The sequence below is a fragment of the Sapajus apella genome, unplaced genomic scaffold (genome assembly GCF_009761245.1).
Source record: "Sapajus apella isolate SASKATOON/1434 unplaced genomic scaffold, GSC_monkey_1.0 scaffold8, whole genome shotgun sequence".
Lineage (NCBI taxonomy): Eukaryota > Metazoa > Chordata > Mammalia > Primates > Cebidae > Sapajus > Sapajus apella.
The window spans coordinates 3402612-3422199 of record NW_022436948.1 but is presented as its reverse complement, the minus strand read 5'-3'; the positions used below and the strand labels follow the sequence as shown (position 1 = coordinate 3422199).

Sequence of the window (19588 nt, the reverse complement as noted above, 5' to 3'; positions counted from 1 at the left end):
TTTCCTTACTTCTGCTTTGGGTTCATGATGTTCCTCTTTTTCTAGGATCAGAAGGTTGGATATGGGATAATTGATTTGACTGGCTTAACTTTTATGACGCCCAAATTAATGTGGGCAGCTTTAAGCGTAGCCACTAAGCTTACACGTTCTGCTCGATGGTGGCCCACAGAGTCACCATGGGATTATGTCCCCTTATGCTATTTAGCTGCTCACACATCAGGGCACGTGAGTGTGCCAATCCCAGCACTGGAGGCTCCTCTGCCTTACCAGCTGCCCACCCAGGCGTCACATTCACTGGATAAAGTGGTCCATGTGGATCTAACTCCAAATGCGCGGAGTCCTCCAGGGGCGTGGACAAACATTTGCCTGGAGCTCGCCGCAGGCTGGGCATAGTCCCAAGCACCATACAAGCAAGAACACCAGGGAAAGCCGAGATCACACTTAGTCTGTGCTGGGGCCAAAAGTCAAGGCAGATGCCAGGGGCCGACTCCCCAGCACGGCTTGGAACACCTCAGCCCTGGTCACTTCCAGTGCCCCCCAGGCCTGTGGTTTCATCTCTTGAATGTTTTCATTGGTCAAGGAGAGCTTGGTTCATGGAAGACTCAAGAGTCTACCAAGCCAAGTCTAATGAAGAAGGTGTGTGATCAGAAAGCAAGGTCTTCCTAGTCACACCTCCAGTCTGTGAGGCACGTGGAATATGCCTTCAGCGAGAGGAAGATAATCTCTTGGGAGCCACAGTGCAAGCGGATGTTGCAGGCGCGCTTGTGTTTAGTACACAGTGTACGTCTCTTGGTTTCCATGTGTGGTGCGTGCATTCCCAAAGCTGCGCCATCTGAGGATACTCTTTCCTTCAAGCTTCTCTTTCCTTTTTTCATGGTGGCATTATGCCACTTATTTTGAATTTTTAAACATGAGTTTTCCATTTTCTAGTAATTTCTTCAACGTGTGTGTTCTGACTTGCAGCAGATTCAAAGTGCCATTACGGGCACTATCAGCCCTCAAGGAATTGTGGTGCCGGCGTCTGCGCTGCAGCAGGGAAACGTAGCCATGGCGACTGTGGCAGGTACGATGACGGGAAAATGACACGCTCTCCATGAGTTTTTTCAGGAAAAGGTCCTGTATGTTAGAGTGACCGTAAAAATATGATTTTAAGTTAATGCCATTTTCTAATACAGCAATGGTAGAAGCTAGAGGTCTCTGAATGCCTGTTTCTTGTTAATTCTCAATAACAAATATTTTATGCAAATTGTGTTTCTTTGTTTCTCTTCCAAAAATATACTGGAAACAAAAAAAAAAACTCCTGTATAAAACAGGAGTTGAAAATATACAGCAAAAAGTTATTTTTCATTTTCAAATAACATAGCTTTTAATTGTGTTTTTAATAGCACCCTGAAAATCTTAAGTTTTATCATTAATTGATGACAATCAAATAAAAATGCAGTCTTAGCATTAGTATTAATTGTAGAACAAAAACCATTATAGGAAGGGGACAGATTCCAGAGTTCCCTGGTGGGTAGAGAACACTGAAAACACAAAGCATCGTCCAGGCATGGTGGCTCACACCTGTAATCCCAGCACTTTGGGAGGCCGAGGCGGGTGGATCATGAGGTCAGGTGATCAAGACCAGCCTGGCCAACATAGTGAAACCCCATCTCTACTAAAAAGACAAAAATTAGCCAGGTGTGGCACGTGCCTGTAATCCCAGCTACTCAGGAGGCTGAGGCAGGAGAATCTCTTGTACCTGGGAGGCGTAGTTCCAGTGAGCTGAGACCATGCCATTGCACTCCAGCCTGGGTGACAGAGTGAGACTCCATCTCAAACAACAACAACAACCAAAACCAACCAAACAAAAACAAAAAAAAGGGAAACCTCAGTGGGAAAAGATAGCACTGTTGATCAAAAAATATCACTAGAATAAAATAGTTATTATTTAGTACCCTGGGCCAAATCTTTAACATGTGCTAATTTTAGGGAAAAGTAGAAAGCAGAGGCTAGCAAAAGGAAGGGAGCCCTCACACCTCAGGTCGGTCAGTGGTGTGTGAGCCGGGCTGTGTGGGCTGCTGGGCACACAGTGCCTGCCCACCTCCCACCCACTGCCGCAGGGGCCTGAGCAGCCCGCCCAGGGAGTTTGTTTTGATACTTTATAGTGACAAGTCAACTGGCAAAAGATTATTGATCATTTGAAATGATTTAAAAGCTCATCAAACTAGAGATTTTATTCCTTTGTAAGTATATCAAGAAGAGGGCTGGGTGCAGTGGCTCACGTCTGTAACCCCAGCACTTTGGGAGGCCAAGGCAGGAAGATGAGTTGAGGCCAGGAGCTAGAGACCAGCCTGGGCAACGAGGCAAGATCCCCGTCTACAAAAGAAGAAAAAGAAGAATGATTTAAATCATTGAGACTTACAGGCAGCCTCATTTTTTTATTCTCCCTTTCCAGGTGGCACAGTGTATCAGCCTGTCACGGTTGTCACTCCCCAAGGCCAAGTGGTCACGCAGACGTTGTCGCCCGGGACAATTAGGATCCAGAACTCCCAGGTGTGTGTGCCATTTTCTGGAAGGCCTTGGGGGCAAGTGCTGCCCACATGGGGCGCAGATACAGCAAGCACGAGCCCTTCCCTCTGCCTGAAGAGCCTTTGTCTTGTGTAGCAATTTCTAGTTTCTCCGAATGTCAGTGTTTTCTTTGTACTCTCATCTCTCTTATTGTAGAAAATTTGGAAAGTTCAGAAAATTCTGAAGAAACAGGAAAAAAGTCACTCATAACTTCCCCTCTCCTCCCCCCATTATCCAGTGCTAACGTTGGATCGTGTGTGCGCCCACCGGGGCAGAGGTCTCATAGGCACACTCTCCCTGGGGCTCCCCGGAGGGCACGGCAGAACTACCGCAAGCTTTTCAGACCAGTGAGGCCGGCCCACGCCTCCAGGCCAGTGCGGCCAGCCCACGCCTCCAGCGGGAGAATGTTGTTGGGCCTGGGCTTTCAGGCCTCGCTGCCTTGTGGCTGCTGAGCCTTCCCCATCTTTGGTGTGTGTAACCAGTTCTTATTTTAAGAACGTTGATTCTGGGCCGGGCATAGTAGCTCACGCCTGTAGTCCCAGCACTTTGGGAGGCTGAGGCAGGTGGATCACAAGGTAAGGAGTTCAAGACCAGCCTGGCCAACACGGTGAAACTCTGTCTCTAAAAATACAAAACTTAGCTGCATGCAGTGGTGCGTGCTTGTAGTCCCAGCTACTGGGGAGGCTGAGGCGGGAGAATTGCTTGAACCTGGGAAGCAGAGGTTGCAGTGAACTGAGATCGTGCCACTGCACTCCAACCTGAGTGACAGAGTGAGACTCCATCTCAAAAAAAAAAAAGAAAATGAACATTGATTCTGGCTGGGTGCGGTGGCTCATATCTGTAATCCCAACACTTTGGGAGGCCAAGATGGGTAGATCTCTTGAGGTCAGGAGTTTGAGACCAGCCTGGCCAAGATGGTGAAACCCTGTCTCTACTAAAAATACAAAAATTGCGTTGGAACCAAATTATTTTCTGTGAAATAAAACAAGAAAAAAAAAATACAAAAATTAGGTGGTCTTCAGGAGCCTGTCTGTAATCCTAGCTACTTGGGAGGCAGAGGCAGAAGATTTGCTTGACCTGGGAGGCAGAAATTGCAGTGAGCTGAGATCATGCTACTGCACTCCAGCCTGGGCAACAAGAGTGAAGCTCTGTCTCAAAAAAACCAAAAACAAACCCACATTTTTTTGAGACTTTACAAACCTAAAAATGACTTTATTTTGATCTCCTATTTGATATGCAGTCTGTTTACTTGTAGAATTCCAGGTTGAAAATTCTTTCTACCCCATGTTGGGATAGCATTATTTTTGTTTTTTGTTTTTCTGAGACGAAGACTCACTCTGTTACCCAGGCTGGAGTGTCGTGGTGTGATCTCGGCTCACTGCAACCTCCACCTCTCAAGTTCAAGCAATTCTCCTGCCTCAGCCTCCCTAGTAGCTGGGATTACAGGCATGTACCACCATGCCCAGCTAATTTTTGTATTTTTAGTAAAAATGGGGTTTCACCATGTTGGCCAGTCTGGTCTGGAAATCCAGGGCTCAAGCAATCTGCCCGCCTCGGCCTCCCAAAGTGCTGGGGTTACAGGCATGAGCTGCTGTGCCCAGCTCTCAAGAAGGTTGTTCTTTTTTCCAATCTTTTGTGTTTTTCTCCTCTTACAGAAGCTTCTCTTTTTTTCTTTTCTTTTTTTTTTGTTTTTGAGACAGAGTCTCACTCTGTTGCCCAGGCTGGAGTGCAGTGGCATGCTCTCAGCTCACTGCAACCTCCGCCTCCTGAATTCAAGCAGTTCTCATGCCTCCAGGTCTGGGATTACAGGCACAAGCCACCACACCCAGCTAATTTTTGTATTTTCAGTAGAGACGGGGTTTTACCGTGTTGGCTAGGCTGGTCTCGAACTCCTGACCTTGTGATCAACCCACCTTGGCTTCCCAAAGTGCTGGGATTATAGGCATGAGCTCCCACACCTGGCGAGAAGCTTCTATTTTCTTGCAGGTGCTCTGACTTTTTTTTTTTTTTTTTTTTTTTTTTTTTAAATAAAGAGACAAGGTCTCACTTTGCCACCCAGGTTGGAGTACAGTGGAGCAAACGGCCCATTGTAGCCTTGACCTCCCAGGCTAAGCAATCATCCCACCTCCACCTCCTGAGTAGCTGGGACTGCAGGCATGTGCCACCTTGCCCAGTTAATTTTGAAACTTTTTGTAAAGACAGAGTCTCACTATGTTGCCCAGACTGGCCTTGAACTCCTGGGCTCAAACAGTCCTCCTGCCTTGGCCTCCCAAAGTGCTGGGATTACAGGTGTGAGTCACTGTACACATTAGGTTGATATATGTGAGTTCGTACATAGGCTGACCTCTCCATGCTGCAGGCCCTACGGAGTGGTCTCACTTCCGTCCCTCGCTGGTCTGTGCAGTGCTCAGTGGCAGCGTCACCTCAGCAGGCAGCTGGCGAGGCTGTGTGAGAGAGGCTGCGCCAGGGCCTGAGCACAGCATGGCAACGCGCAGATCGTCTCTCGTGTTTTGTGAGAAGGAATTTAACAAAGAAACGCCATTCACATCTTTTTCTTTTTAAATCGAGTGGGCAGAGTAGCCTACCCTTTCCTGGGTGACAAGAGGGAAGGCCTGGCTCTCCAGTGCCTGCTGAGGCGTCTGGAACAAGGAGTCGGCCTGTGCCCTCCTGCCCTGCGGCTCCTCTTCCTGCCTTCGTGCTGTTTCCGTTTCTCTTCCCGGTGCTCCCCTGGCGTGTCCTGCTCTTGAGAGGTGGATTTTCTCATGTTCCTGTTCACTCTCATTGGTTCTTGAAATCCTTTTCAGTGAGGAAGTCACATGTTCTCGCCGCCCCCACTGTAGGAGGCACAGGTGGGAGCAGCTGCTAGGGGAGAGGGTCACGGCGTTTCTGCCTGCACCACGATGGGCTCTGAGCCTCCCCACCTGAGAGGCCTGAGAGCCGGGTCACTAGTGCAAACGCTTATCCCGTGCCAGCCGGGGCATCAGGGCGGGACCCTGTCTCTACAAAAAGTAGAAGAAATTAGCTGGGTGTGGTGGTGGGTGCCTGTGGTCCCAGCTACCGGGGAGGCTGAGCTGGAAGAATCGCTTGAGCCCAGGAGTTCAAGGCTGCAGTGAGCTGTCATTGCACCACTGAACTCCAGCCTCGGTGACAGAGCAAGATCCTGTCTCAAAAGAAAGAAAAGCCCAATAATGTGGAGGGAGTGGTGTCCTAAAACGTCAGCCCACACAGGGTTCCCGTGTGTAGAATGACTATAGGTCATTCACCTGGCTGATTCTTGGCCGCTTTCTCCGCCGGAAGTTGTAAGTACTTGGATATGTGGGAACTTCCTATGCTTTCTAATGTTATTTCTCAATTGTGTAAAAGCTTCAGTTACAGTTAAACCAGGATCTCAGCATCTTGCATCAAGATGACGGTTCATCTAAGAACAAGAGGGGCGTCCTGCCGAAGCACGCCACGAACGTGATGCGGTCCTGGCTCTTCCAGCACATTGGGGTAAGGATGGATGTGCCGGCCCCCGCCTCACAGCTCTCTGCGACACTGGCCTTCTGGCTTGTGTGTTGTGGAAAAGGGTTGCTTCTCTGGGCTCAGAAAGTCCAAGGCCTGACTTTCAGGACTTCGTGGCATGTCTATAATGGGAGGAACTGGGGCAAGAGGGAGGGCCCCCGACAGCAAGAGGACACTGCTGCAGGAAGCATGAAGGACAGTGAGGGCGGCCACCAAGGAGCAAGCCAGGCACGTGTGAGCTGTGCATGTGCATGAGACAGCCCACCGCGAAGGGCGATGGGGTCGGGTGAGCCAGAAAAGTGGGCAGAGAAAGGGTGTCAGGATGTTCTTGGGCAGCAGCTAGGGAAGTCGCCCTGTTTTTGTGTGTCGGATTCGCAGGGAAGCTGAGATCAGTTAGAGACATCACAGGGTCGAGTGCACCCACAGGACCACATGGTGGGTTGCCTTTCTCTGGAAGGGAGTCTGTCCCAGAGGGAGAGCTGGTTTGCTCGGCGTGTGTACCTGGCTCCCTCCCCCGGGGCATGACCACGGGTTCTCCCTGTCCCCAGGACATCTTAGGAAATGCAGTGGTGGGCCGGCCTTCTGAGTTGATGGGGGAGACTTGCTCTGCACGCTGTGTGGCACCATTGCTGCCAGCCTGCTGACTCAGGGCCAAAGAGAGCAAGTGGGGCTCTCCTAGGGCAAGCACAGGGAGACTGAGGCAGGAGGCAGACACTAGTTTGGCTTGGCCATCAGGTTGCCCTTCTCCCCCAACTGTCGCCGCTGATGGGTGTGGGGCTGTGACTGTACCCTCCCGTCTTCCCAGCCTCCTTCTCCTCGTTTTTCTGTGCTGTATCTGCTCTGCCCTTCTGCTGCCTCCTCTCCTGGGCGCCTCCACTGGGGCTGAGGCCTATGTGTCCCTGGCACTCTGTCCTTGCCCTCCCTGACCGTGGACCCCCAAGCCTGTGGCCATCTCGCCATCTCGTGGCCTGCTTTCCTGTGGCTTCCTCGGGCTCCTCGGTTGAGGACGGGGTCCATGGGAGTGACTGGCTGAAAGCTTGAAACAATGGATGGTGTTGCTGAGCCGTCCTGGGAGGGGAAGGGCCCCCTCCAGGGCGGAGGGCCTGGCAGGAGCCTGGGGTGCGTCCCCCGCTTGCCGGCCCTGGCCTCTTGGTCTCTACTGCGCCGCTTCCGTGGGCTAAGGTGGCGAGCCAGCCACACATGTCCGGAAAAAGAAGTGCTACCTTTAAGCAGTGGGGCCACTCCAAGAAATTGGCCCAAGGAGATCAGTCACAAGAAAACAGGAAGTTTTGTGTATAAAAATGTTACCTTGTTCAATATCATCATGGAAAGCAGGTCAGCATGTCTGTTCAATGGAGTGTCATGTGATAGTTGGCATGATGAATGGGGGCTCTAAGCAGTCAGGAGGTGTAGTAAATGATAGCAGGAAAAAGGCAGCATGTAGGTATTTTTACGTAAATTGTGATTATTACAACCAATATGCATAATTATAGAAGAACACGGAGTGGTGGGGTTGGGCAAGTGCTCTCCTGTTAGGTTTCCCTTCATGTTTTAATGATTTCTGAAGCGCTCAGCCCTGCTCACCGTGTCTGGCGAAGCAGCCACGTTTCTTCTGTGGCGTTCTCAGTCCCTTCTCGCCCCCGTTTCTTGGCAGCGCCGTCCCACTGTAGTTTCCCGCACACTTGAGCGTGGTGTCTGTCGCCGCTGCTGTTTTCTGCTCGTGTGCCTGACTTTCCTGCCGAGTTTCTATTTTATGGGCCTTATAAAGGGGGAGAACAATATTGATGTTTCCGTGACCTTGAACTCAGGGCCACACACTGGTGGATAGAGTCAGGTTGAGTCACGCTGCCAGTGAATCTGAGGAAAGAAACACCTGGCTGCTGAGGCACATCCGAGGCCGATCTGTCCCTCCTGCGAGAGAAGCAGGGCCGTTTCCATGTTGCCGAGTGTTCCTTTCACATCAAAGCCACGGGAAACTCCCACTGCTGAGTTTGTTGGTGTCATTCATTCTCTTGGGTCCCTGTTGGTCCAAAATCAGGGACTTCGGTGCATTCAGGTTTACAGTAAATGTCTTGTCGATTTCCACATATAGACAGTCATCAGTCTTGGAGAAATTATTTAGCATAGCTATACATCGTTTTTGGTTAATACTTCTGTGGTTTTTGCTATTTAGTTCTGGTTAGTTTTTTCATTTTTTTTTTTTTTTTTAGATGGAGTGTTGCTCTTGTTGCCCAGGCTGGAGTACAGTGGTGTGATCTCAGCTCACTGCAGCCTCTGCCTCCCAGGTTCAGGCAGTTCTCCTGCCTCAGCCTCCCGAGTAGCTGGGCTTATAGGCACCTACCTCCATACCAGCCTAATTTTTTGTATTTTTAGTAGAGATGGGGTTTCACCATGTTGGCCAGGCTAGCCTTGAACTCCTAACCTCAAGTGATCCACCTGCCCTGGCCTCCCAAAGTGCCGGGACTAAAGGCATGAGCCACTGCACGTGGCCCTTTGGTTGAAGTTTTTGTGTATGAAATGTTTCAATCACACGTAAAAGAAGAAGAGCATAACAGGCACTCCTGTCGCCGGCCCTGGGTTCAGTTCTTTACTGACAGCACAGGTTAATCAGGCAGAGACCCGATCCCAAGAAAGCCATCGATAGTATCAACTCATCCCAGTGATGGTTTACTCTCGTGGTACCAGTGATGGAAGCGTGTCCCCAGCCTGCCTGGCCGTTTCCTGCTCTATCCACTCCACCAGCTGTGGGATGGGGGAAGTTTGCAAACTCTCCGTGCCCCAGTCTCCTCCTCTGTAAGATAAAGCCAATGACAGTGACCAGCTCAGGAGGTGCTTCCGAGGAATCAGTGACTTACTATAGCATGGACCAAGGTAATGGAAATGTGCTGATGTGTTGTGTGTTGCCTGTGGCAGAGGTTCTCGGGCTGAACTCATCCATCCATCCTCTTTAAATGGATGTCGTTTATTGTTCATAAGTTAAAGGTCAATAACATTGGTAGAAAATCTATAGATGGCATCAAGTCTGCAACAGACTCACCGCTGGGCTGCACAGCTGCTCCTGGTGATGTCGCTGCTGTTACTGTCACCCTTGAACTGTTAGATGTCGGGGCAGTCCTCCTTGGCCTGTGCACTGAGCAGCCACTGCGGCACTAGGACATTCCTGGGGACCAGGAGAAAGACTTCATTCTGTAAGACTACAGTTAGGTTTTGGCTAGAAGCACTATTGCTGTTACCATTATTTTCAGACAATTATGTAATGCTCACATTTTGCCTAGATCATCCTGATTGCCTTTGTAAACTCGAAGGCTGTGGTAACCTTCCTTTTTATTTTCAGCATCCCTACCCAACAGAGGACGAGAAAAAACAGATTGCTGCTCAGACAAATTTGACACTACTCCAAGTCAACAACTGGTAAGGTGCCCTGCTTTCTGAAGTCGTGCCTGTCAGCACGGTAGAGCGCTCAGAAACCCTGACACTAACACATGGTGAAAGGTTGCTGAAAATACGAGATCTCTCTTTTTTCTTTTTCCCAGTTGAGATGGGGTCTTGCTGTGTTGCCCAAGCTGGTCTCAAACTCCTGGCCTCAAGTGATCCCCCCATCTCAGCTTCTCAAAGTGCTGGGATCATGGGTATGAGTCACTGTGCCTGACTAAAAACATGAGTTCTTTTAATGGGCAGTGGGAGCAGGAGACTGAGGAATAAACCAGATTTCAACTAAGTTTTCCTGTCAGTACGTCATGATGGACTGCACCCTGCCTACCTCTTTAGAACTGTTTCTCTAGGGTGCTACTGTCCCCAGGCCCACATCCATACAAACCGCGCTGTGTTAGTAGATGGGCCTCTGGATGGTGGGAGGCCAACAGTGACAGGCCCTGCCCAGGGTAGGACCCTCTGCCGCTCTGTCTTGTGGGGGCCCTGCTCCACGCACGGCAGTCTGGGAGCCACTCCCAGGACAGAAACACCCAGGAGGACATTTCATGAAGCAGCCCCTTCTAGTTCTGCTGTCAGACGTTGCTGGGGACACTTGCACTCTGGCAGATGTTTTTCCTTCAGTAAGAGCTTGTGCGTGTGCCCACGTGGCACTCAAGTTGGGGGTGAGCTTCCATTTTGGTTATTAGTCACTTGTCTCATGTTTATTTACTTGCTGGTCAGCTGTAGGAGACAATTTCATCTTTTTTTTTTTTTTTTTTTTTTTGAGACGGAGTTTCGCTCTTGTTACCCAGGCTGGAGTGCAATGGTGCGATCTCGGCTCACTGCAACCTCCGCCTCCTGGGTTCAGGCAATTCTCCTGCCTCAGCCTCCTGAGTAGCTGGGATTACAGGCACATGCCACCATGCCCAGCTGAATTTTTGTATTTTTAGTAGAGACGGGGTTTCACCATGCTGACCAGGATGGTCTCGATCTCTTGACCTCGTGATCCACCCGCCTTGGCCTCCCAAAGTGCTGGGATTACAGGCGTGAGCCACCGCGCCCGGCCTTAATTTTTAATATTAATTACAGTTTAGTAATATACCTTAAATTCCAAATTTCTAAAATCTTTAATATTTGTAGCTACTTTTACTTTTTGTGATTTTCTTTTCTTTTGTATTTACAAACATTACACCTTGGAGTGAGATGTACACACCTATCATTAGCTCATGCCTCTGCTGGTAGCAGCTTTGAATAAGAAGGATTTAAAAACACACTACAGGTATTGATCGACTTACGACCTATGCAACTTACGACCATTCGACTTTACGACCACAGTCGCTAGCCACAACTGCTCCGTGTCTGGCAGCGCAAACATTGCCCAGCTGGGCGTATGACAGTGCGGACCAGCTTCCGGCAGCACTACCATCTCCGCGTGCATATAGCCTACTCAACTTACGACCAAATCGTGTTACGACCGGTCTGTTGGAACCAATCGTGGTCGTAAGTCAAGCACTAGCTGTACAGTAGCGGCGGGGCCTTCCCACCCAGGTCTTGCTGGGGTCTCAGTGGCTGTGGAGCTGGTGCTGCAGGGACTCCGGGTTCCTGTAAATGAAGCATGGCGGCATCCAAGCTGGCTCATTATTATTCGACTCTGTCCTCATATGATCTTGTAGATGTTTTAAAATCTTGGACTTTTAAAATGAAGCAACCTTAGAGCTGATCCGGTTCTAGTTCTGTTGTTTTGCAGAGGTGGGCATTAAAAAAAGAGAGACGTTGTCACAGTGACAAGGCAGAGTAGAATCTGAGTCTAAAAGCAATGCTTTATTTCCCTGACACTGTGAGCATGGCTACTCAGCTATCCAGATGTAGAAGTCTGGCTTTTACTAGACGAGCAGTGTGTGACTCCAGCAGGGGTCAGCTACTTTATCCCTATGTGACCGAAAACAGAAGATGGAAATGAGGCCTTAAGCATGGCGGGTACTGCCGCTGCTGTGGGAGTCTGGACCGGTTCTGCTTTGACAGGCGCTTTCACGGGACGGGACGGCAGTTGTTTTTCTTTGTTTCTTCCCGTTGTAGTTCCTTTTGTAGCAGAGTGGCCCGGTCAGTGGCATAGGGTGGTGGTTGTGGCAGAACGTGTGTCTGGGTCATTATCTTCATGCTCCAGTCACCGCAGGAAGAAAAGCTGGCCTGGGGATTTGAGTCTCCTTGCACTTTCTCATATCCAAAGGCAACAGCTCAGAGCATAAGAATGGAAACTGGCTGGGCATGGTGGCTCACGCCTGTAATCCCAGTACTTTGGGAGGCAGAGGCGGGCAGATCACCGGAAGTTGGGAGTTCGAGACCAGCCTGACCAACATGGAGAAACCCCATCTTTACTAAAAATACAAAAATTAACTGGATGTGGTGGTGCGTGCCTGTAAGCCCAGCTACTCAGGAGGCTGAGGCAGGAGAATCTCTTGAACCTGGGAGGTGGAGGTTGCAGTGAGCCAGATGGTTGCAGCCTGGGCAACAAAAGGGAAACCCTGTCTCAAAAAAAAAAAAAAAAAAAAAAAGTAGCATTCAAGAATGGGGACTGAAGACAGCAGGCTTTAATCTTAAATGTGTTTTGGTATTGCTGCCATACTCATTTGAAATGAAACAGTGTCTAGCCTGCCTCGCCAGCCTATGATTGCTGCTGGTCTCGTTCTCTGTGGAGTCTTACCACAGGCCTGAGCTCTTAGTCTCACAGAGCCGCTAACGTCTGTCAGGGATTCCATCACTGCCGGTGCCTAGGTGCTGAGCTAGTCCTGTGTCTAGGGCCACTGGATGACTTAGGCCTTCAGTCATCTCAGAAACAGCTCATCGCTGGGAACCGTTTTTGAAAAGATGCAGCTTTTGCCTTAGATCGTGCTTTGTGGTAAAGCCAGAGTTGGCAGTCCTGTTCCCTGACGGCTCAGACAGGTTGCCACCCAAGGCACGGCCTGATCTGGTGATGTCCAGATGAGTGTAGACTGCCTGATGGTCTCAGGCATGATGGCACTACAGGATAAAGTCTTGCTTCTTTAATGTTTTCCTTCCTTAGGGAAAATAGTGTCAAATTCGCAGATTCAACAGGATCATCTGTGTTCTTATGAGTGTCTAGTTGATAAACATGCACTAAATGAGTTGAGGCCAAAAAAAAAAAAAAAGTGCCAGGGATGAGTTGGTCCTTATGTAAATGATTTTAAAACAACAGGCCCGGTGTTTCTGGCCATTTAGATGATTTAGAATAGCTGTCGTTGAGTCCTCTTAAGTCGTTATGATAGTGGAGAGCATGAGTTATTCTTTGTAGCGTGGTTCAGAGCGGTGTGTTTGTTAGAAGGATTTGTTAGTCCTGTATAGGGTCTTTACGAAGGCTGTTTTGATGAAAGCTTCCCTTTGTCGACTCCAGGTTCATCAATGCCAGAAGACGAATTCTTCAGCCAATGTTGGATTCAAGTTGTTCAGAAACCCCCAAAACAAAGAAAAAAACTGCTCAGAACCGGCCAGTTCAGAGGTTTTGGCCCGACTCTATTGCATCAGGAGTCGCACAGCCACCGCCGAGCGAGCTCGCCATGTCAGAAGGTATGGGCGGCTGGCCAAGGCCAGACATGGTGGACCGTGGGGTGGGGATTCTGAACAGGAGGCCTGGATCGGGCCTGTTGGCTGTGAGCCTCAGGTAGTGCGGTGAACCAAAGCACATGTCCTTCTCTTTCTCTGCAACAAAAGCACGGGGAACCTGCATTCTGGGTGCGTGGGAGCTCTTGGTAAGAGTTAGGAGCACCAGTAGTAGGGAATGTAAGACACACGATAGAGATAGGAAATCATTCGCTCTGTTCACAGATGCAGCCACGGACAGCAGATTCTCCTTTACTTCTGAGTTTGCTCTCCTTTTCCCTCCGGCTTTGGGTGCAGAGCAGGGAATTACCCTGTTCTCAGCATGTGGCTTCTTTCTCCTCATCCGCCTTGCCCTTCTCCTGTTTTTGCTCATTCCCTGTGACCTCTGCCCTCCGTGCCTGTCACAGGCAGCCATTCTGATGTGTTTTATAGGAATCTTTGCATGAGTTCTTCATATATTGGATGGTTTTGCGTGCATGTGTTTTTATTTATTTTTTGGTTTTTTTTGAGATGGAGGCTCATTCTGTTGCCCAGGTTGGACTGCAGTGGTGTGATCTTGGCTCACAGCAACCTCTGCCTCCTGGGTTTGAGCAAGTCTCTGCCTCAGCCTCTCAAATAGCTGGAATTACAGGCACCCACCACCACACCCGGCCCATATATATATGTTTGTTTTTTTTTTTTTTTTTTTTGTAATTTTAGTAGAGACAGGGTTTCACCATGGTCTGGAACTCCTGACCTGGTGATCCACCTGCCTGGGCCTCCCAAAGTACTGGAATGACAGGCATGGGCCACTGCGCCCAGCCCTTGTGCATGTCTTTTTAAGTGTATGTAAATGGTGGTATTTCCTCTTCTTTCTTTTTTCAGTTAGGAAAGTTTGAGGCCATTATTTCTTTAACCACATTTTCTGACCTTCCTCCTGCAGCCCTTTTCAGGGACTTCAGTGCCTGTGTATTAGGTGGTGTAAAGTTTCACATAGTTGCTGATGTGCTTTTCAGTTTGTTAGATTCTGTGTCATTTTGGGTGATTTCCGTGACTCTCCTTCCACTGCACTGATCTTTTCTTCTGCATTGCTTCGTCTTATGCTGATCCCATCCAGTGTGGTTTTCATCTTAGACACCGTAGTGTCCGTCCCTCCAGAGGTTCTCTTTGAGTCTTGTATGTCTTTTGTGAGTCTGCTTCAGCGTGGAACACACAGAATGCAGGTGCAGCAGCTGCTTTGATGTCCTCCTCTCTGAATTCTAACACCTGTCAGCTTGGGTCAGTTTTAGCTGATTGCTTTTCCTCCTGATGATGGGTTTCCCTGCTTCTTTTCATGGCTGGTCATCTGACTGGATGCCAGGCACTGGGAATTTTGCCTTTGGAGGTGCTGGATGTTTTTGTATTCCTGTAAGTCTTCTTGAGTTTTGCTCTGGAGGGCAGTTAGGTCACTCGGGAGCTGTGTGATCCTTGTGGGTAGTCCGCAGCAGTGCCCAAGCTAGCACGGATTATCCCAGCAGAGGCCAGACCCTCCTGAGTTTTCCATCCAGTGGCTGCAGACAATGAGTTTTCCAGGCTGTCTGTGTGAGTGCTGGGCTCTGTTCCCTGTGGGTCTTTTCCCCCAGCCTCAGGTCAGTTCCTTGCAGCAGGAGCTAATAGGTTCTCCACTGAATGCGTAGGGGACATTCAGTGGTGGTGCTGGCCCCCAGGTTAGGATGGGTTGTGAATCACACTTATTTTGTGTCCATTTAGCCTTTCTTGAGGTGTGTTACATGCATTTAAAGCAAGTTTCCTCAAGTACTGCTGTGGCTGCATCGTTTAGGCTTTGGTGTGTAGTGGTCTCCTGTTTAAAGAATGAATAGCTAGAAAGCTATTATTCTCTTTCTTTCCCCCTCTTTCTCTGTCTCCCTCTGTCAGCAAAGGCAATGCCTATCTACTGAGGAAAGACACTGACACAAGAATATTCAGTGAAAAGTAAATCTCTCTTCCATCCTAGCTTCTACTTCTCCAGAGACAGTCATTGTTACCAGTTTCCTGTACAACCTCCAGTGCAAACATGATAGGATATTGTATACCCAGACACAGATGAATGGATGAATGTGTATCCCTTGAAATTTTACCCGGATGTTAGCATATCATATAACACTGCCTCTATTTTCCTTCATTACTCATTAATGCGTCTTGCAGAATTTTACAAATTAGTAAACGCTGGTCCACTGTATGGTTTAGTAGCAGCATAGCATTCCATTGTTCAGTGTTTTATTTTTTGAGACGGGGTCTTGCTCTGTCATCCAGGCTAGGGAGTGCAGTGGGGATGAGCTTGGCTCACTGCAGCCCCTTGACTTCCTGGACTCAAGCGAGCCTCCCACCTCAGCCTCCTGAGTAGCTGGGACTACAGGCATGCACCACCATGCCCGGGTAATTTTTCAATGTTTTGTAGAGATGGGGCCTCCCATGTTGCCCAGGCTGGCTGGTCTGGAACTCCTGGCTCAAGGGATCCTCCCTCCTTGGCCTCTCAAAGGGCTGGGATTACAGTTGTGAGCCACTGTGCCCGTCCTCTTCATTGCTGAGTGTTTTCATGTGGGCCTTGCTTGTGGATGTTTGGGCTGTTTCCATCGTCTGCTGTTCGGCTCTACAGCAGGCACTGGCATGCGATAGCGTTTCTTTCTTTCCTTTCATGCAGGTCTTCCTTCTTCTTCCTGTATTCCCCTTTTTACTTTGTTTCTCCACTGTGTTCTTCTTGCGTGGCTTCCTTCTGTGTTTTTGGGTTTTCTTTTTATTACAATACAGTTTGCTCCACGAATCTGTGTTCTTTAGAGTCCTGATCTGAGGGTGTTCTTAGGCCAAGGCCTTATTAGCTAAGGGTGGTCCTTGGCTGATTTCAGAAACAGTGTCTTCAATCCCCGTTGAACATTCCCTAAACATACGTAGGTGTTTCTAAACTTTAGGACAAACAAGCAAACAGCACCCAATTGAGTAATAAAGTGTTTTTCTGCGAGCACTAATTTAAATAGTGATACAGCCTCATCCTGCCGCAGGAGCTGTTGTGACCATCACCACGCCCGTGAACATGAACGTGGACAGCCTTCAGTCTCTGTCCTCGGACGGGGCCACCCTGGCGGTGCAGCAGGTCATGATGGCAGGGCAGAGCGAGGATGAGTCTGTGGACAGCACAGAGGAGGACGCGGGCGCCCTAGCCCCCGCGCACATCAGCGGGCTCGTCCTGGAGAACAGCGACTCCCTGCAGTAGGACGGAGGAGCAGACTCACCTGACTTTTCATAGTTTGCACAGCAAACATTTTACACAGTTTTATTTCTGATATGTTTTATATGTAGATATAGAAGAGTGCACTTTTGTATTTCATAGTAAGCTTAAAGCGTGTCTTTGCCGGTGCAGCGACTTCTTTGAAGTGTGTGTGTGTGTGCGTATGTGTGTGTGTGGTGTGTGTGTGGTGTGTGTGGATTTTTAAAGAAATTCTTTAAAGGTTTAACGCTAGATATGTGAGGAATGACACACCACTCCCCCCCCCTCCTTGAATCCCTAATTAGATTAAGGAAAAGCGCTGCCATTTTCTAAACCGTGATGCAGTTTTCACTTAGTTCTGTGGTTCCAGCAGATCTCAGTGGGCTGGTTTTTTTTGTGTGGCCCATGGATTTGAAAGAAGCTTCTGCACCTGAAACTGCCAATATGCGGGGACTGTGGCACACACCTAGACTGAGTGTGGTTTCATCGTGGTGGATGGATGGCAAGCTCAGCAAGCCCAGTCCCCTCGTGTTCAGTGAGCCTGTCTCATTTGCTATATATAAAAAGAAACTCCTATTTTTACCTTGCTGGAATTATTGGATAAAAAAGCTATTTTTATAAATTCGTTATAAATTGGATGACTATATTGAGGATAAAATTTCTAGAGAAGAAACAATACATGCTTGCTATTAATATTTCAATTTGGAATGTTTGGAACTGACCAAATTTAATGAACCTGCCCAAAGTTAGCCACCGTCCCCTGGTTCTTTGCCCTCCCAGGGTAGCGATGAACATTTACTGCTATAAAAGAAACAGCTACTTCATGACATTTTGATATCTGCACATTTTTGTTGGTATGTAATGCTCAGATTGCATTTTACACTTGAGCTAAACATATATCGAAAGGTATTTGCTAAATAGGACTTCAGGTAAGTGAGGTGAAGTGGTAGCCGGTGATGAGCTAGGAGCTGTCACCACACAACCCCCAGTTCCATTCAAATCTGACCACAGTTGCATGGTGGTTTTACCATGTTAGCTGTGTATTGTTTTAGAAGTTTTAAATTCAAAATATGTTATGCATAGAATGTTTATTGTAAGATAATATAAAATGTGCTCTGCCCCACTGGCCCAGAGCTCAGGTAAACAGCAGATACTCAGACTTGATTACTTAACTTGCAGACACCCCTGGAGTCACGGCGGCGGGTTGGTCTGGCGAGGGCGCAGTGGCGGGCCCCCACGGGTTGGCTCTCACGTTTGCGTTTGCGGCTGTCTCCTGCTTGCTGTCAGTGTTTGTCATACATTGTCGCTTCCGACTTCCCAGAGCCCTCCCGCTCACTTGACCACGTGGGATTTGGAATGACTGTAGGCCTTCTGTTTCCTGGCAACGAGATGAACTGAGAGAGCGGGCTGGGTTCTGTTTTGTTTGGTTTTGTTTTTATTTGTTTACTTAGGAGTGGGGCTTTTTCTCAGACAGAAAACAGGCCACAGTATTTCATACAGAATGCCTTTATATCATCCGAAATGGTATGGCTGAAGTTCGTTCGTTTGTAACGTCAGGAATATCGTCAGTTCTTGAGACTCAGCGGTAGTGATTGTTTGTAAGCCAAGGGACATTTTAAGCTAGTGAAGAGTTTTTTCCCGGAACTGATTTTTCCCAAAAAATATATTAATTGAAGTTAATCATAGGGGAGTACTTCCAGATAACTTAGAAGTCAGCAGGAAACACACAGAAATTTATTTTAAAATCTTCCAGGAGTTTTAACTGAAAGACTTGGTTATCAGTTCTTTTGGGGAGAGAATGACATCTTTTTTTTTTTGAGATGGAATTTCGCTCTTGTTGCCCAGGCTGAAGTGCAATGGCGCGATCTCGGCTCACTGCAATCTCTGCCTCCCGGTTCAAGCGATTCTTCTGCCTTAGCCTTCCCAATAGCTGGGATTACAGGCATGCGCCACCACGCCCGACTAATTTTGTATTTTTAGTAGAGACAGCGCTTCTCCATGTTGGTGAGGCTGGTCTCGAACTCCCAACCTCAGGTGATCCACCCCCCCTCTGCCTCCAGAGTGCTGGGATTATAGGCATGAGCCACTGTGCCTGGCCAGGAATCACATCTTAAAGCCACCATTGCATTCCTTGTTTGTGAACCATTTTTTTCGTATTTTAAGTCAGGTCTACAAGATCATTTTAACTTAAATTCCAACTTTGTTGGACTTCTTAAAATGAGCACTCGTGAAAGCCAGCCAGCCTTTCCTCCTTCCCTCTCCGCCCTCTGTCTCCTCAACAGCCTGCTCTTTAGTGTGGATTAGTGGAAGCCAGTCACAGAATGTAGACTGATGTATAGGTCACTGTTTCTTTCCCCTACCAGAAATCACATTTGCTGAGCAGTGAGTTGAATTTAAGAGCACTGCCCGAGCCTGGCGTGGCAGGGCTTGCCTCTAGTTCCAGCTACTCGGGAGTCTGAGGCGGAGGCTGGCATGTGCCCAGGAGTTTGAGGCTGCAGTGCATTTTGCTTATACCTGTGAGTAGCCACTGTGCTCCATCTTGGGCAATACAGTGAGATCCCGTCTATAAAAAAAAAAGGGCACTGCATGAATCTAGGTGGCACTGGGAAGCTGTGGCCTGAGAGTTAAAGGTTCATGCTGAATGGTACAGTGTACACGCTCTCCAGCTGAAAACTTCCTTCAACTTTCCTCAGTTCTTACTAAATTCGGAGGAATGGGATAAAGATGATTTCAAGAGAGGGTGCTTATGGGCATAGCCTGAGTTTCCTTTAACCTCTCTCCATGCATAACCGGGGTGCTTTGAAGCAGCTTCTACACGCAAGCCATTTCAGTTTGTAAAATCACTGCCCGGCATGTTTGAGGTCATTTGGCACCCTTGGACAGCAGAGAGAGTCTGTAAAAGTGTGACCCCCTTAAGATTTCATTTTAAATGATCAGATTTGACCCCAGTTTAATTCTTGTTGAATTTTTCCCTATGAAGGCTCCTTTCGAATGTGTCTTAAGACCACATTGAGCATGTTGCTGTTATTCCTAGCCTGCACCTGTGGGGCAGCAGCCGCGGGGCTAACTCTGCTAGGTCCCTGCACGCTCCTACTGAGGGACTAGCTTGGCCTTTGTGTTTTGATTCCAGGTAGTAAGATGAGTGGAAGTGTTGATGTAGTATGCAAAGGAAACCCTGTGGCTAAGGGATCCAGGACTCGTGTCTGTGTGACCTGAGAGTGATCTGCCTCCTGCCTGCGTGAGGAAGCAGTGGCACTTTTCCTTGAGACAAACTACAGGCCACCCAGC

At 48.6% G+C, this 19588-nt stretch overlaps 1 protein-coding gene across 2 annotated transcripts in view; it reads left to right on the top strand.

Moving 5' to 3' along the window:
• The window catches only part of PKNOX1 (PBX/knotted 1 homeobox 1), a 66779-nt gene extending 49801 nt beyond the window's left edge, over positions 1 to 16978 (top strand). The window contains exons 6-11 of one of the 2 annotated variants that reach the window (XM_032276770.1): positions 964 to 1063; positions 2438 to 2535; positions 5914 to 6042; positions 9389 to 9465; positions 12875 to 13047; positions 16095 to 16978. In XM_032276770.1, the coding sequence (XP_032132661.1) occupies positions 964 to 1063; positions 2438 to 2535; positions 5914 to 6042; positions 9389 to 9465; positions 12875 to 13047; positions 16095 to 16306 (789 nt within the window). In that variant the 3' untranslated portion in view covers positions 16307 to 16978. The remainder of the gene's footprint in view (positions 1 to 963; positions 1064 to 2437; positions 2536 to 5913; positions 6043 to 9388; positions 9466 to 12874; positions 13048 to 16094) is intronic. The other variant, XM_032276771.1, reaches the window with a different exon arrangement.
• Positions 16979 to 19588: the final 2610 nt, after the last annotated feature.